This window comes from Pongo abelii, chromosome 16 (assembly GCF_028885655.2).
Source record: "Pongo abelii isolate AG06213 chromosome 16, NHGRI_mPonAbe1-v2.0_pri, whole genome shotgun sequence".
NCBI lineage: Eukaryota > Metazoa > Chordata > Mammalia > Primates > Hominidae > Pongo > Pongo abelii.
This window is the reverse complement of record NC_072001.2, coordinates 41447566-41464741: the sequence shown is the minus strand read 5'-3', so window position 1 is coordinate 41464741 and position 17176 is coordinate 41447566. Positions and strand designations below refer to the sequence as shown.

Here is a 17176-nt window from a genome sequence, read left to right as displayed (position 1 = left end):
CCGCTAGGCGCAGCCTGTTTCCCGAACTCAGGTGGAGGTCGACGGGCACAGGTGCCCTGCAAGGCGCGGGCGTGGTAGCCGGGAGCCCGCTCCTCTCCAACTCCCCTGAGACTTAACCCTTTGGCCAAGAGAGGTCGACGGCGGGCAGGGGTGAGAAAACCGCGCGAGGCGCAGGCCTGGGCACCCGCGGAAAGGGGTCAGGTTTCGGGGAAGAGCGGCGGGGCGCCGCACGTTTCCTGCAGCCGCCAGCATCAGCGTGTCAGGTGGTTGCCGGGCGGGTGTGAGCGCGCGCGCGAGGCAGAGGGGGCGCGCTCGCACAAAGTTTGTGCCTGCGGTGCGCCTCGGTCGGGCTCGCCGGGCTCGAGGGCGGGCGGGCGGCCGGGGCTACGAGGCCCGGTGGGAGAGAGCCGGCAGGCGGCGGCGGTGGCGGCGGGGGCGATGCGCCGCGCCCGGCCGCGCTAGGTGAGCCGGCTCCGGGAGCGCGGGCCGCGGTCATGGGCACCCTGGGCAAGGCGAGAGAGGCTCCGCGGTGAGTAGAGGCGGCCCGTGGCCCTCGGGAGCGCCTGTGTCCTTTCTTGGGAGAGACCCCTGCCCGTCGCCCCAACACCCGGAGGGAAGTTGAGGGCGGAGGGGGGCCGGGGTCGGCCGGAGTCCCGGGACACCAGCGCGACGGGCGGACGTGTCCAGAACGCCCGGCGCCCTGCGTCCGGGGTTTCGGGGAGGGAGCTGGGGCTGAGGGGCGGCAGAGGGGCGGCCGCGAGGCCAGAGCTCGTCCGGTGAGATCTGCTAGGGCCGAAGCTCTTCGCGGAGCCGGCGCCCGCCCGCCGACCTCCTCCCCCACATCTCCCCGCCCGGCATCGGGACTCCCACTCGCGGACTTTCCGCGCTGCCCGCACCTGCTGGGGCGCTGGGCTCCGGCTGCGCCACCTGGTGGCCCCTCCCGGCCCTGCCCAGAACGGCCGAGGGAGCTTGCAGGGAGCCCGCAGAGGCGGCATCGGTCGGTTGCCCCTGCCCCACGGAAGTTTCCAGATCCGTGGGTCAGCGAAACATATCGCCTTCTGGATGGGAAGCTGCACTTTTCTCCCCCTCACTATGATTCTATAGAGGGTCTTGGATAACAGAAGTTGAAGAAAGAGGGACAGTGAGTGAAAGGGCTCTTGGCCAGGCAGCTTTGAGTTTGTAGCCAAAGGACCAGAACTGGGCAACTGCATGAACAGCGGCCTGGCCTCTGCGTAGGGACTGGACAAGTTGTGCACTTCACATCTCCATTCACGTCGACACTGATGGGACTGTGCCTTGCACCACCATACCCAGTAGCGGCAGGAAGCTTGCGATGCTGGACTTCCCGTGCTTATAATCCCAGGAACGAAGGGTTCTTGGCCCTGTATGCACGCCCTGCCTCTCCCCATCCGGGTATCCCCTGAGGGTCCATCACTGTACTTTGCACTAAACTCAGAAGGAGTTCAATACATTAAATTGAGTATTATAAGGGGGAGAGGACGGGACTGGAAGGAATCCACACTAGAAGTCAAGAGAGTCACCTTCCACTGCAAAGAAGGTTGGGGAAGTTCCAGTTCCCTTGCTCCATTTCATCTCTTACTTTTCTAGGCTGGATTTCATAAAAAGCTCAGCCTGAAACTGACCTCCACTGAGATACCTCTGCCTGGAGAGGATTTCACCTAAACCAGTTTAGAGTTTTGACGGTCTCCTTCAGCAAACCTATGGGGCTTTGGTTACTTTTAGGCTTGGAAAACACCTTCAAGTTAATTTCTCTCGGGGTTTTGTTTTTTTCATTTACAAGAAAACATTTGGCTACTGTTTTTTTAAAAAAATATGCCTTTACGGACTCAGAGGCCATTCAGTCTATGGATTGTTAAAACACCTTCGACCTGCCTATAATAGAGCATTTTATAAATCCTTGTCTACTCCCATTTCACCAGAAAAGGCAGAACGATTTGAGGATTTTTCACAAGGCAACAAGTTAAGAGACTGTACAGCAAGAAAGCCAGGTTTCCTAGTCTATGGTGCAAATAATCCCCATCTTCTTAGAACTCTGAGGCTGCACTTTGGCTTTTAGTACTTTCTCTTTTCCCTGTTCTCTCATGCCCTAGTCCTCTGAGTCTCTCTGGGCTCCGTATTTCCCAGATTGCTTTTGTCACCCTTTCTTCCCTTTTACTACCCTATACTTTACCCTGATCCCTCCTAGTTCTGGTAAAGGCATCAACCTTCAAGAATCCACTTATGAAACAAAGTGGTTTCTCTTACTGGGGACACTGGGAAACTTTACCAGAATTAGAAAACAGGGCAGGATTAGGAGTCTTGAATGGTCAATGTCACCAACCAAGAAAGAAAATGGAATTTTCCTTGGATCTGTAGCCACCTCCCCTCCACCCCTAGCAGGAAGAGTTCTGTCTGTAGATAGAGCCTCTAGTTGCAGTTGCCTCTTCTTCAAGGTCTAGGGAGAAGTATTGTGGAAGGCCTGAGAGAAGGAGACTTCTACAATGAATGACTTTATTTTTTTTAAACCTTTCCCCTACTCTGCCTTTGGTGGAGGTCTTAATGGTGACAAAGGCAGCAGATGGGGCAGAAAGCTGAGTAATCCCAGCAGTGGCTATGTAGCCCCAGGTGTAGAGAGTTGTTAGTGCTTCCAGGAAGGGAAGGGCGCCCACCTGGGGCGCACGGCATGGGCTACAAGGGGCTGGCCTCTAGCTGGTCTCTGCAGTGGTGGCCAGGCACGTTGCTCTTCTGATTCTGGACCTCCACACTGTAGAAGAGGAGTTTGGAAAATGACCATAAAGAGTCTGTCCAGCTCTAGGGACCTCAGGACAGTTCTGAGGGCCTGCAAAAGGAATATGGGCTGAGATTCAGCCTTTACATTACCAGTTATGCTTTTGAAGGATTTTACTTTTGTTTTAAATTGAATTGAACTTTTCAGACTCTCTGTGATGGTCTACTACTAATCCTGATGTGAAATGTGCAGAGTTCCAGGCACAGTAAATATTTATTAAATGAATAAAGCCAGAGAGGTGCTGGGTACAAATCTCAGGTTTATTATATATGAGTTTTATAACCTTGGCTATGTCATTTACCCTTTTTTAGATTCAGTTTCAGCGTCATGAGATGGGGATAACATCCTTCTGGGCTGTAAGCCTCAGGACGCGGTCAGTCCCCAGCACAGTACCTGCCATAGCATAGGTACTCAATTCATGTCACCATTATTATTTTGCTTTTAGAGACTGATCCAGTTCTGGGCTATCACAGGACCTGTTTGAAAATCAATTATGGCCAGAAACTTGAGTCCTGTACCACTGACTTGATCTTTCAGGAATTACTGCCTAGGGTTAGCAGGTGCCCAATAACCAATTGTTGATTCAGTTTCACTGGACCTGCACCCGGTCAGAATGGAGCCGAGCGGCCACTGCAGACCAGCGCCCTGGAGCTAGTTTGAAACAACCTGAAGGGCCAGGGTGCCTTGCACAGGTCTAGCTGTGTACTGAGTGGCCCCATAGTTCAGTTATACACCATCTCTTAGCAGGCTGGTTTCCCAAAACCCGCATGTGCCTAGCATTTTATTTTGATCTAAGCACTTCTTCAGCCCCTTTGGTTGAGATTATATCCTGTCAGAGCAGCTTTTCCCGACACTGTCCCGCAAACTGCCTCTTTCTTCTCTGGGAACATCATGCTTCTTACTCTTGACACTCATAGAACACTTATTTAACATTTATATGGCTTTCTTTTCATTATCTCAGTCTGATTCCTCAGCTGTGTTTTTGTATTAAGGAACTTCTAGACTGCCATTATGTAACAACAGCAGCTAGTATGTAATGAGTATATAAAGTACCCTCACCTAGACTATCTCACTGTGGTCTTCTCTGGCCAATCACAATGCCTTACTCATAGAATAAACACTTAGAGATTAATTGATGCCATTATGCATTTATCGTATATAGTGAGTAAAGTTACACTTCAGAGGTCCGTTTTTTCCCTTTTTCTCTTTGCTGCTTTGGTAGTAAACTACAAAATAACCAAAGCCACAGTAGAGAAGAATTAACTAAATGCTCAAGACAGTTACCAGCAACACTCATCACTATTAAACCATAAAAGATTATAGATATGGATCTGTGTGTGTATGTGTATTTTTTAATGGAGAGGACAATAAACTTCCCAAATCATTTTGCAAAATGACTTTTACTGATGAGGTCATGACCAGGGATAGAGCTGCGTGTGAGTAGATGAAAGTCCATTGGACTCTTAAGCCATTTCTAGATCCAAACTTGCCCTTTTACATTGAGTTCTGGAACAACGCTCTCACAGCTCTGCTTTCTGTTTTAATCAGGACCCAAGTAAGGATTTGAAAAAATGATGTTTAGTAACAAAAATGACTCATAATGGTTACCTGTATTATCAGCCATGAAAAACAAGATCTTAAGACCAACCAAGATTTGTAAGAAAGGCAGGACTCACTTAAAATCTAAACACCACCATCATCACCCCTCACTTCCTGCACTTGGGTCCTCAGTCTTTGACTTCTCCCCTAAGGTCCTTAACGATGATTCTGAGGCTGCCTGACCTTGTGTAGTATCTCAGGTATTGCTCAAGACTAATGAAGTTAGCCAAAGATGATCTGGAACTCCTGACCTCAGGTGATCCACCCGCCTCAGTCTCCCAAGGTGCTGGGATTACAGACGTGAGCCACCATGCCCGGCCAAAGTTAGCCAAAGAAACCAATATAAACAATTTTTAAGATTCAAGTCAGTGGCTTAGTAGCTGAAAAAATATATATATTGCTGGGAGCTAAGGACTGCCAAGATAGTCTTGCCTCTGCCATTCCCCTTCAGGAACTAGGAGACAGTAGGACAGAGCAATCCTAATGCCAGGATGAAGAGCCCTAGTTGCAACCCTGAAATCTCACCTTTGCTGGGGAGATGTCTCTTTAACAGCCAACCAGTCGTTTGGTGCATTTGCCAAGTGGGAGGGGTATGGCTTCTATCAGCCCAACTCCTGAGATTAATTGTCTTATCTCCATTCCCTTCCTCTCCAATCTGCCTTCAGAGCGTGGAGCTGCCAGTTTGTCCCCTCACTGCCTTCTCTCTTTCCCCAGGAAACCTTCCCATGGCTGCAGAGCTGCCCCTAAAGCAAGACTAGAGGCAAAGCCAGCCAACAGCCCCTTCCCCTCCCATCCCAGCTTGGCCCAGATCACCCAGTTCCGAATGATGGTGTCTCTGGGACATTTAGCCAAAGGAGCCAGCCTGGACGATCTCATTGACAGCTGCATTCAATCTTTTGGTAAGTTGGCTAACTGCCCACAGGCATAAAAATCACTCGATTACATTGTTCTTCTTTAAAAGTGCTTTACAGAACAGCAATCTAGATTGTATTTTGGCTTTAAAAATAGCTTTTGAGCCTTTGAAATGTTGGAGACTGTCTGCAGAGCCTATGGCACATGACTATGTGGGTGTAATAGGTCGTGATGAGAAGTGCAATTTTAAAGTGAGAAAAGTTAGGAGAGTTTGCATTTCCATTTTTCTTAGGATGGAGGTTTTTCTTGTGATGAAAAATATCATAAAATAATACTGTGCATCTGGTGCTTTGAGACTTTTCTGTCCTTGCCTTCTTGGGGCACATAAAGACTGTTACATGAGCAAACTTTGTTATCAAACAGAAATTGGAATCATTTGGAGGAATAAAGTCCCAATAATTCCCCTTGCAATCTGGAGGGCAGAGTGGTGGAATAGGAAAGGACTGGGTAAAGCCAGGAAGTTTGTGACGAGAAGACATTGGTTAATAAGTGTTGCAATGCAGGGTCAAGGGGCTAGGAAATAAATGTGGACACACACATTTCAGATGCTGCACTCTGTCAGCACCTTTGCTCACCACGAGGGAGGCACAGCTTAGTGCAGCCGTCAAGCAATTATCTGAAAAGATTTTTTTAAGTATTATAAGCGTGGTGTATTTTTGGATTTTTATTTGTGAAATAGTGATTGAAAAGTACTAAATATTTCCTCCTAAAAATGATTAAAATTGATGGATTTCAATGAAATCATTGAATTCAAAGATTTCCAGCTTCCTGTTCCTCCTGTGGACCCCTTTTTGTATCCCTCCATCTCCCACGGTGAAGCAGAGGAGCCTGTGTGGCACAGCTCAGACATACCAACCCCTGCCAGCTTACCCCAACCCTGGGAGCCTCCTGGGAATCTAAGGGAGGCTTAATCAGATCCTAGGCAGCTCAGGATCCATGAGATCTCAGAATGATGGACTAGTGGCTGTGTGTGTTAAGTGCTTGCTCAGACCTTATGTATAGAACTGGGAAATACTTGACATATTAGGGATATTCATTTAGTACAATTTAGTACAGCATTGAACGGTTTCAACTATTTCAACGTCGGTTTAAAGTAATGGTTCTCAAACATTAGTGTCAGAATCACACATGGAGGCTGTTTTTTGTTTGTTTCTTTGTTTTGTTTTTTAGCACACATTGCTGGGCCCCACCCCCAGAGTTTCTACTCCCGTAGGTCTGGGGTGGGGCACAAGAATTTGCATTTCTAACAAGTTCCCAGGCCATGCTGATGCATCTGACCCAAGAACCGCACTTTGCGAATCGTTGCTTTAAAGTGCTGTTTGTTGTAGACTTTAACTTGGAAAAGAGAAAGAATTTTTAATATTACTAGTTTAGCATTAAATTTTCATTAGATTTCTCTTTATTTTATACTTCAATCTTATTTCACACTTTAATCTTTCAGTTAAGATGAATCTGGGAGCAGAATGAATGGCTTTCTATTTCAAAATAATCTCCTTAGAAAATATGCCGTGAGGAGATAAACTAGAGGATGGTGGAGACCGGGGAGGCGGGGCTGACGTGGGGTCATTGTTCATCATGTACTCCACTCTCACTTCCTTCCCAACCTGAATAAACTGCAAAGTTCCTTACACCATTTCAGCAGTCAGATTTACTGGGCTTTAGCAGGCTGCCGTGACTATTTCCTGAATAAGGATTTTTCTTCTTTCTGTTTCACTATTGAAAAAAGAGGGACGAGAAACCTGTTTATCACACCACCTTCCTTCCTTCCATGCTTGTTGTGCAACTGCCGGCCGAGTTCAAGACTGTTTTTCTCATCTTCAAAGAATCGTGATATCAACCTGAAAAATACGTGACTGATTCTGAAGTCCTTCCCCCCAAATAACCAAGCCTAATTCAATCCCCTTAACAGACCCTCCAAAGGCAACAACAATATATTGTGTTCTGGAATATGTTGAACTGAAAAAAGTGGCTTAAAATCCCAAAGCCGTAAAAGTCCCATTGAGTCGAATAGTCTTTTATCCATTATCAAGCAGCATTGATTAAGCCCTTAATTGTATCTGACACTGTGCTAGGCAGTGCTCAAGAAGAATTACAGCGACCAAACTCTGCCTTCCATTAGAGCTTACAACACCTGAGAAACATACTGTTCAGGAAATATATATATATATATATATATACACACACACACACACACACACATATATATATACAAAAGACAAAGAACAGGGTATATATATATGTGTATATATATACACATATGTGTATATATATATACACACACATATATTCAAAGGACAGGGTGATAAATACCGAAGGCATGCAGGAAAAGTAAGTTTTTATACCATGTAGAGTTTGAGTAAGTGCACTTCATGGGTGAGGACATAGGTCAAGGAGAACAGCCACCATTTGTTTAAGTCCCTCACGGGCCAAGGGAATGCTGTGGGAAGTCAGTAAGGTAAGATCTCAGGGTTTTGTGTATTATATACTGCAGAGTTTCTCATCACAGTACATGAAAGAGGCAAAAAAGACGCTCTGTGTCTGAAGGAACGGAAGCCAGCACCTTTTATCTGTCTCTCTTCTTGCTCTTTGGTTATCAGTTGACCCATCTATGGGGCTGGGACATGGAAACTGGGCTACAGAGGAAGTGGAGCCAGGAATCAGCAGCAGACTTTATGAAGGAGAAAAGACCATAGCAAAATATATGCCTGTGCTTCCGTAGGTCTCTTTAAGAGGTGATCTGACAGTAGAACAGAGTGAGGCTAATGCTTCTCCTGAAGTTTACCTTACTGGTTAGTTTCTCAGGTTTGTAGAGAAAAGTGGTGCTTTAGATTAAAGCAGTCTAGCTAGCTTTTTGTTAATGAGTTTAGATGTCTTCTCATTTTAAACCCATGAAAAACTGTACAGAAGTGTGGAGGGGAAATTATTATCATTATTATTATTGGTACTCTTTTGCCTCAGACCCTAATTTCAGCTACTCCACCAAGCAACTTGAATAAAAGAGGGAAAGAAACTGTTTTAAAGAGAAAGACTGAATAATTGTTAATTTAGTTTCTACTGCCTCTCAACCTCACCTTCTTGCTTTCAGGAGGTTTGAATTGGCTACAGCTGTGCTGTCCAATGCACTAGCCACAAGTGGCTATTTTCGTATGCATTTCAATTAAAGTTTAATGTAAGATTTCATTTCTAAGCCTCACCAACCATAGGTGAAGTGTGCAATAGCCACAAATGGCACCTACTGTTGGACAGAGAAGAGAGCATTTCCATTGTTGCAAAAAAGTCAGTTGGACAGTGCTGGAGAGGGTAGATGGTTGTCTCAAAGGAAAAAAGAATAGATTTTCTGCAAACCGTGGGATTTGCATTTTGCTAGCATTTCTAGATAAGAGTCTGAATATTGCTTAGAGCATCGTGGGCATTCAGAAGTCTCACTGATGGCTATCTCTTTAGCATTATTAACCATTAATTACCACCCACACTGTTCTCAGAAGAAGGACTTATATTGCTTTTAAGGGCAGTGGCTAGTACATATAAATTAAGAGCACTTTCAAAGGCCTCTAACAAGCCTCTCAGTGTCACATACAAGGTTACAGATCTGTGACTAGAAACTTACGGCCTTGAGTCATAGTTCATTGCTTTAACCATGAAACAACCCACTCCCACCTTCTGTTCTAACCAGAGGTCATGCTTTACATTCTCAGCATATTATTGCTAGTTAATCCTCTCTTCAGCTGAGCATAATAAGGCAAATCATCACAACCTGGTTACACTTATGTCAAATATATGTGAATCACACCATCTGTTTCAGAGGTAGAAAAGACCTATGAGATCATCTGGGCTTTTAAATTTTTTCCCTTTACAAGAGGGCTGCCAGCATTTGGGGCCAAATGGAAGGCTTCAAATGTCTGAATTCACAAAGCTCTTTCCTTATCTCTCTCTCAATGCAAGACAACTTCTGACAGCATCAGAAAGAAAACTGCACACCTGCCTCAGAAAGGGCCCCCCCGACACACATACACAACTCCACCCCAGCAAGCAGACCTCCTACTCCCAGCGAGACGTGGGAGAAACTCCATGTTTCATCTTACCTATTAGTGTGAAGGGAAATGCTTCCTAATATCTTCTATTTATGGACTGTCTTATTTTTTCTTAGAGTTCCATTTGTATTGATTTTCTTTTATACTGAGAACAGCTCTGAAATAGGCAGGTCAGATATTACCCTCTCCATTGAACAAACAGGAAAATAAACCTTTGAGAATGAAAGAATTTGCCTTGTGCCCCCAGTCTCAAGAGAGGATGTGCTGCTCCTGTTCTCCTTCCCCTATCCCTAGCAGCCACTTGCAACCTGGGTTGGGGCAAGCCTGGATCTCTCTCCTAAGACAGGCCTTCCTACACTCAGGGGAGACCTGCATGCCACATAGGATGGGGCTGTACCTGGCGTCCACTCTTCTGCAATCCTGGTGTCTCCCCATTTAGAAATGAAACTCCATTCAATGTAACAAATATTGATTGGACCCAATCTATATACCAGGTGTCTACCTGATATTCTCTGTTGAGCAAAGTGTGAATCAGTGAATTCCTGTGTGAATTGTACTAATGCTATCCAAAGACCTTCCAAACTAGAAATACCCCAAAACTAATATGTATGTTTTCTCCATCATGGAGCAGTTGGGTATTAAAAGCATTTTATAGGCCTCAGCTTATTGAAAGTAAAACAATTCCATCTCTTTTCAAAATGGGAGCCGCAAAAGGCAAACACACACTCAGGGCCATAACCCTCTCCGTAACAAAGGAAAGATTAGGTATTTCTTACCACTCTGCAACTTGGTCTGTGCACCAAAGCAAGGTGCCCAGAGGGCAACAGGAGCATAAGACCAGAAGCCAAGGGCCATGACATCATTGGGGATATAGACCTAATAACAGGCAACACCAAAGAACAAAGTCAGTCGTAGTGTCAGGAAGGGGCCGAAGCCTTAGCTACTGTTGATGGCAGGCCCTGTGTGAAGAACACAGCTTTCCCAGAAGCCTCCTCAGTGGAACCCCCCAGTCGCTGGTAGTCATGGCTACAAGATTTCATGTGTAAAGGATGGTCCTCAGGGACACTTGCATCCTGAGGCTTCTAGTCATCAGAGCAGGTCCCAGGCTGCTCTTAGTCCTCTAGAATGAACTAGCATTATTATAAGACTGGACACTATTTATTCCAAGGAGGCCTTTGCTGCATCTTTGATGAGCAGGCATCACCAGTTCCCCACGCTGGTCTGCCCTGTCATGAGCATGGGTTTCAGTGACTGCCAGGCCTGAGAAAGGAGGAGATGGGAAATCCCCTTCATTCATATCTGTGCTCTCCTGCTTGGCCGTATTTGTTGCAGGCCCCGCTGTAGAGAACAGAGGCAATGCTTATGCGTAAGTTAGACAGTGTCTCAGGAATTCTGCGCAGTTCAATTCAGTAAAGCCATCCAGAGAGATGAGTTTTACTGCTGAGAGAGCTGGAGACAGACAGACAGTGGGCAGACAGTATAACACTTAGTGTGGACTCTGTAGGGTCCTGAGCCTTTACCTAACTTGACCCAATTAATCCTCCCAACAACCCTATGAGGTGGTTGTTATTTTGCTCCTTTAACTAATAGAGAATTGTAGCTCAGGGAAGTTAAATGACCTGTGGAAAGTGGTTCAACTCATTAGTGAGAGAGCTGCTGAGATGTGAACTCTGGTCAGTCTTCCCCTGAGGTTCACGTTCTTTCTGCTGTTCCAGAGATTCGCCAACTTTGGCATGAGGAATAATCAGGGAGTGTGTTGAACATTCAAATTCCTCACAGTCAACCCCAGAGATTGCCATTCAGCCAGCCGTCACTGGTTTTGATGGAGGTGACCCATGAATGGATGTTGAGAAATACTGTCATATAGCACACTTGCTTCCTGAACATCCCAGATCATTTTTCTCAGACATCCTGGGAAAACCTGAAGGGCACAAATCTCCAGGGAAGCAATAGAGCATATAGGTTTTTCAGCTATGTGAACTAGAAAAGCACATGGTGAAGCCAGCCTCTTGGAGATCTCTAAAGCAATCCAGCCAGATCTAATGAGATCCCTGCCTAAGAGCAGGTCTGAAACCCTGGGAGCACTTCTATCAGATTTTCCTGCGTTCCTGTCTCTTCTCAACTGCAGTAAGCCTTTATAAAATGTACAGCCTGTCTGTCTGTTGGCTATGTAAATAGAATGTGGATGTCTGTTACAACTACAGTTTGATTCTTGCATTCAAAGGCCGTATTCCTAGTGTACATTTCCACCTTTATTCAACACTCCAGTTTCCTATGGTGCTGGGAGGGTCTACTCCATAACTCATGCCCATCCCCATGGGTCAGAGGACTACAATAGTGACTTAGCTGGGGAGGAATTGGGGAGTGCTTCTCCTGAGTACTTACCCAAAAGTACTACTTTGGCAACTGATTATGTAAGGCAATATATTGACCTGAAGTTTATGAAGTCTGTGATGAAAACACATTGGGAAACCGTGTGAAAGCAAAAACAGTCTTTTCGGTAATTGACAGAAACAGCTGTGTTGGACCCTGAGACCCCTGGAGAAGGTCATCTACAGTTCAGGCCCCAGCCGCAGCCCACCTGCTGATGTTAGAACTTGTCCACTCCTGCCCGGAACAATTATAGCTGCTGTGTCTTGTTCTGGAGTTACAGTGAGCTTTGGCTACAACCTAGTTGGGGTTGCCCTAGAGTGGCTGAAAGGAAAAGAACAGGGAAAGAGTGAGAATGTAAGCAGGGCCAGCTTCCTGGGCATGCCACCTCTGAAGGCCCACAGGTTCCCATGCTTGGTTTAATGCTGTCACAGTCTTGAAATTTTTAATAATTTTTGAATAAGAGACCATCATTTTTAATTGCACTGGGTCCCACCAACTATGTAGTCAGAGGTCTGTGTAAGAGCCACAAGACCAGAGGGCAAAAATAATTTGCCATATGTTGAAGACACATAGAACGATGTGGATTTGTCTTAATTTCTTTCTTCATAGATGCAATTGTGAAACAAAAATTATTTCATTATCTCCTGGCAGTGGTGTGCTGGGCTGGCTCATACCAGCTCACAAGAGCAGATTGTTAAATTTTCAGGAATTTTGCAAGCTAATTGTTAAACACAGCCATGATTGAAAATTAAGTTATATACGCTTACAATTAAATTATATTAAAAACAAAGATAAAAAATACTCAAAACTCACCACTTCCTAATTCATGACTACATTTTACTATTATCTTTGCTTTTGAGGTTATTTCTGTTATGTCTACCTGGTACAAACGCTATATAATGGTATGCTAGCATGCATCTTTTCCCAGCTCCGTGTTCAGTGAAGTCATGTTAGTAGCTTGTTAGTAGTCTGTTGGGAGTATTTACACCGTGGAAATCAACAAACATCACTAATCAGGGCTGCCTTTTCAATCCCTCCCCTGGAGAGCCCATTGTTAATCATTTACCAGCACACCACTGTCTCCCAGATACAGAGGGTGCTTACATAACAAAATGTTGAGGTGGGAAGGGACCCTAAAAGCTGGGATTTCTATTTTTTATCTCTTAATTAAGAGAAAGTAATAATTCTGCTATTATTTTGCTTTCATCTATGTATCTTATAAAACAACATCTCCGTGTGTTCTTCAAAGGAAAGGAACAATGGACCTTAAAGATAAGGAAATCATGTATCAGTGTGGTTGAGAAGTTTTCTTAAAGAAGTGACAATGGAACATGAAAACAGCGTGAGAGATTCTCATTCTGAAGTCAAAGTTATTTGGTGTTTTTATTGTTTTAATTCACCTCTAAAATATCTCTGAGATTAACCAGCCTTGTTTCTGACCAACCCTCAATTTTGTGAACTTTTGTTCTTCATCTATTATATGCTATCTCTATTTTGATTTCTGATTCCATCTGCTTAATTATTTCCCTTCATTACCCACTGCATGGTAACAGGCGCTATTGGTGTATATAACCAAGCTTTTGTTGAGTATGTTTTCATAAGTTTGTTTGCCTACTGTATTTCCAGTTTTATGAACGGTCTGTTCATATCCTTTGCTTATTTATCACTTGCTGCTTAATGCTTTTATTATTAGAGGCGTGCAAAAGCTTTTTATATAAAAAGCTGTTAACTCTTTGAATATCATTTACTATAGGCATTTTTTTCCTATTCTCATTTTCATTTTTATGTTGGTTTTGATATTGTCACGTGTAGAAACTTTGCATTTTTGTGTTTAAATTTGCCCATTTCTATTTAGCTTTTTAAAATTCTAAACCTTAAAAAAATCCCTATTCCAAAGATTTAATTAATAGTCCATTGTCATTTTAATCACAGTTTTACTTAACCTAGTGTATAATTCCATATCATACATTGTTGTGGATGATCAATACAAGCTTGTCAATAAGTTATTGCTAGCGAAAAAGAAGCCTTCAGTTTTGTTTCTGAGATTGTCATTTCCTTAAAACCACAGCACTTGGACTGGTCGTTTTGTAACTCAAAGCCTCCGTTTTTCGCTGTGATACCATTAAAATGATTTCTGAGACTTAAAGTGTCTGGAAGAAGGTGTAATGGGGCGTCTCCATCATGATATTAAACTTGAAGAAAGTCCGTCAGGAAATTGCATATTTTAAGAATGTGCTTTTGGATGTATTTGAAGAGTCAATATTCTTAGGATGGAGTCTTAGAAACCCAACAAATTTTTAACTCAGTCTTTAAAAATTATTAGTATAGACTGTTTCTTGGTCTCACATAGACTTTGTGGTAAGATATACATAACATAAGATCAACCACTAGCATAGACTTTTAAAATATTATTTTAGTAATAGCTAACCTTTGAGCATTTACTATGAATACCACAGTGTTTATGTTAATATTTTACATATGTAGTCTCATTTAGTTCCCACTATTTTATAAGTTCTTATATTTACAAAGATCTAACTGTCCCTCAGCATTTATACTTACTTTATAAATGTTAATAACTTTTAAAATTATTCGTGTTCACCATAGAGAACGTAGAAAATACAGACTGGCAAAAAGAAGAAAATTACTGTCACTCATTTTACCATCAAGAGCAAGATAAGCACTATCAACTTTCTTGGGTGTGCCTTTCTTGATTCTCTTCTATGGATATTTACATGTATTATAATCACAGTAACTTCTTGGTAATAAACTCACTATAACTTTTTGATTCCCATAATTTATATCTTAAACAATTTTGATCTTGAAATCAATATTATTATTTATAAAGAGGTATACTAGCACACAAGGTTGCTCTTCTATTTTAAAATTGATTTTTTAAAAATAATTCTGCTTAGTCCCTTCAAATATAGGACATAAAAGTGAAGGTTGCTTGGCAACTGAAATGATGGTAATGAGGAATTAAAGACATTACAAGACAAGAAGAATACTCAGTTCTTTTCAATGCTACATGCTAATTGCAGTAACTGTGGCTGATTACAGTTGTAATAAATGAAGGAAACAAAACTTCCATTAAAAATTCTTGATGTGAACTTTTTTTTATTTTGTATTACAGTGAAAGTGAGATGGGGTTTGTTGAAGAGAAACTTTACTTCCAGAAACAAGAAGAGATCTTTTGTCTGTATTAACTTTTTTTTCTTTTCTTTTCTTTTTTTTTTTTTTCTTGGCAACAGAGTCTCACCCAGGCTGGAGTATGGTGGCGTGATCTTGGCTTACTGCGACTTCCACCTCCTGGGTTCAAGCGATTCTCATGCCTCAGCCTCCCGAGTAGCTGGGTGTGCACCACCAGAGCCAGCTAATTTTTCTATTTTTAGTAGAGATGGGGTTTCGCCATGTTGCTCAGGCTGGCCTTGAACTCCTGAGCTCAAGAGATCCACCTGCCTCGCCCTCTCAAAGTGCTGGGATTACAGGCATGAGCCACTGTGCCCAGCCTATTAACTTTCTAAGGGAATATTAAGAAGTTAGCAACTGGGTGAGATACATAGCAGAAACACAAAGATTTGGTACATCTGTGATTCTTCAGCAGCACAGAAGAGATGGTGGGCAGTGGTGTGAAGGAATCCATGTCTACTTTGTTTTCTTTTCCCCAAAGAGTAGTCGAGGGCCCTGGAGAGATTGCTAAGGTTCTTACTAGAGCCTTCAAGCAGAAGATGCTGCCTAGGATGGAGATGTACTTAGAAGGACACCAGTGATTCATTGAAATGGACAAAGGGAGTAGAGACTAGAGGGGGAAGAGGGAAGCAGAGGGGAAGAGGGAAGCAGAGGGGAAGAGGGAAGCAGAGGGGAAGAGGGAAGCAGAGGGGAAGAGGGAAGCAGAGGGGAAGAGGGAAGCAGGGATTGCCGGTTTTGTAACAAAGAATGCAGTCACCAGAAAAGTAAGGCATTTGGGGATGAAGCCATCCAAGAACTTATCAAAGGTATATCTTTGCCAGAAAGTGAGGATTTCTAGTTGGAGGAGCAAATGGAGCTATGTCTGTCTCCTCTTCACTGATCTATCTGAATCATGGTATAGGACTTGGTTTTGTAATCTTGTGAACAGCCTCATTTTAAGGGGGAACTCACAATATTCAGGAAGCCAAGAAATGTCTGTGTTAATCATCTATGAGTCTGTCTTGCTAGAATATAGTTATAGACTATGGAATGTCCTTAAATCTGATGAGCAATTAATCATTGGTTAATTTTGGATTCACTTATTAAATGCCAGATGCATAGGGGATTTTTCACACTCTCTGCCCTTCCTCCTTCCCAGTTCATTAGCACTACAATTGGATTCCATATTTACTTCATCCAAACCTACCTTGGTGGGTTCACCATTTACCTCCAGTCCTGGGGAGTTCAGGCCAGACTGTGAGTTACTGCCATTTCTGAGGGGCTGCTTCCCAGATGAGAGCCATAGGACCCTCGCCTCTGGCCACTGGACTCAGTCTTCATTTATTGCCAACGGTGAGCACTTGGCCTCAGGAATGGATGCTGGGGTCCACCTATTTGGCCTTGTTTTAATCCCTAAAGGAAAAGCTCCCTGCATTTATTGTGTCTGTGATCCCCCCACCCTCTCTGTCCCCAGTGCCTAAGAGTCTCATTACCTTGTCAGCAGCTACCAGTGTCTACCTGAGATGGACTAAGCTTCATTTAACTGACAAAGTGCACCCTTAAAATTGCAAGGAGAAATGATGGAGGAGGACCCTCTGGATTAAAAGAGACTTAAAAGACATTTCAACCAGTCATAGTATATGAACCTTTTTTCTAAAAATTATATGTGTGTACACATACACACTCATAGGAGTATAGATGGATCCAAATCTGCTATATGCTGATCGTTGTTGCAGCTGGCTGAGTGCATGGAGTTCCCTTACGTTGTTTTGCTCACTATGGTATACATGCTTATAATTTTCCATAATCTTTTTTTGAGATAGGGTCTTGCTGTGTCACCCAGGATGGAGTACAGTGGTGCCATCTTTGCTCACTGCAGTCTCTGCCTCCCTAGCTCAAGTGAACCTTTCACCTCAGCCTTCTGAGTAGCTGGGACTATAAGCATGTGCCGCCATGTCTGGCTAATTTGTGTGTGTATGTGTATTTTTTTGTAGAGACAGGGTCTCACTATGTTGCTCAGGCTGGCCCCAAACTCCTGGGCTCAAGTGATCTGCTCGCCTCAGCCTTCCAAAGTATTGGGATTACAGGCATGAGCCACTGCACCTGACCTCTAATAACATATTAAAATTAAAATTGTCCTCAAACCTAAGAAAAATAGATGATTTAGGATTACAAAAAATTCAAACGGATTTTAGGAAATTTCTCTAAATTTTCTTAGGTGGCAAAATAGAGTGGCTGTGCCTGTTTTAAAGAAGGGAGAGGAAAATAAAGAGTGAAAATGGTTACTTTGGTTACACATCATGAAAAT

General features: G+C 43.6%; 1 protein-coding gene across 3 annotated transcripts in view; it reads left to right on the top strand.

Moving 5' to 3' along the window:
• Positions 1-307: 307 nt before the first annotated feature.
• The window catches only part of RASGRP1 (RAS guanyl releasing protein 1), a 75263-nt gene continuing 58394 nt past the window's right edge, over positions 308-17176 (top strand). For 2 of the 3 annotated variants that reach the window (XM_054531372.1, XM_054531373.2), the window contains exons 1-2: positions 380-529; positions 5102-5286. In XM_054531372.1, coding sequence (XP_054387347.1) covers positions 495-529; positions 5102-5286 — 220 coding nt within the window. In that variant the 5' untranslated portion in view covers positions 380-494. Of the gene's footprint in view, positions 530-5101; positions 5287-17176 lie in introns of all 3 variants that reach the window. The other variant, XM_024232886.2, reaches the window with a different exon arrangement.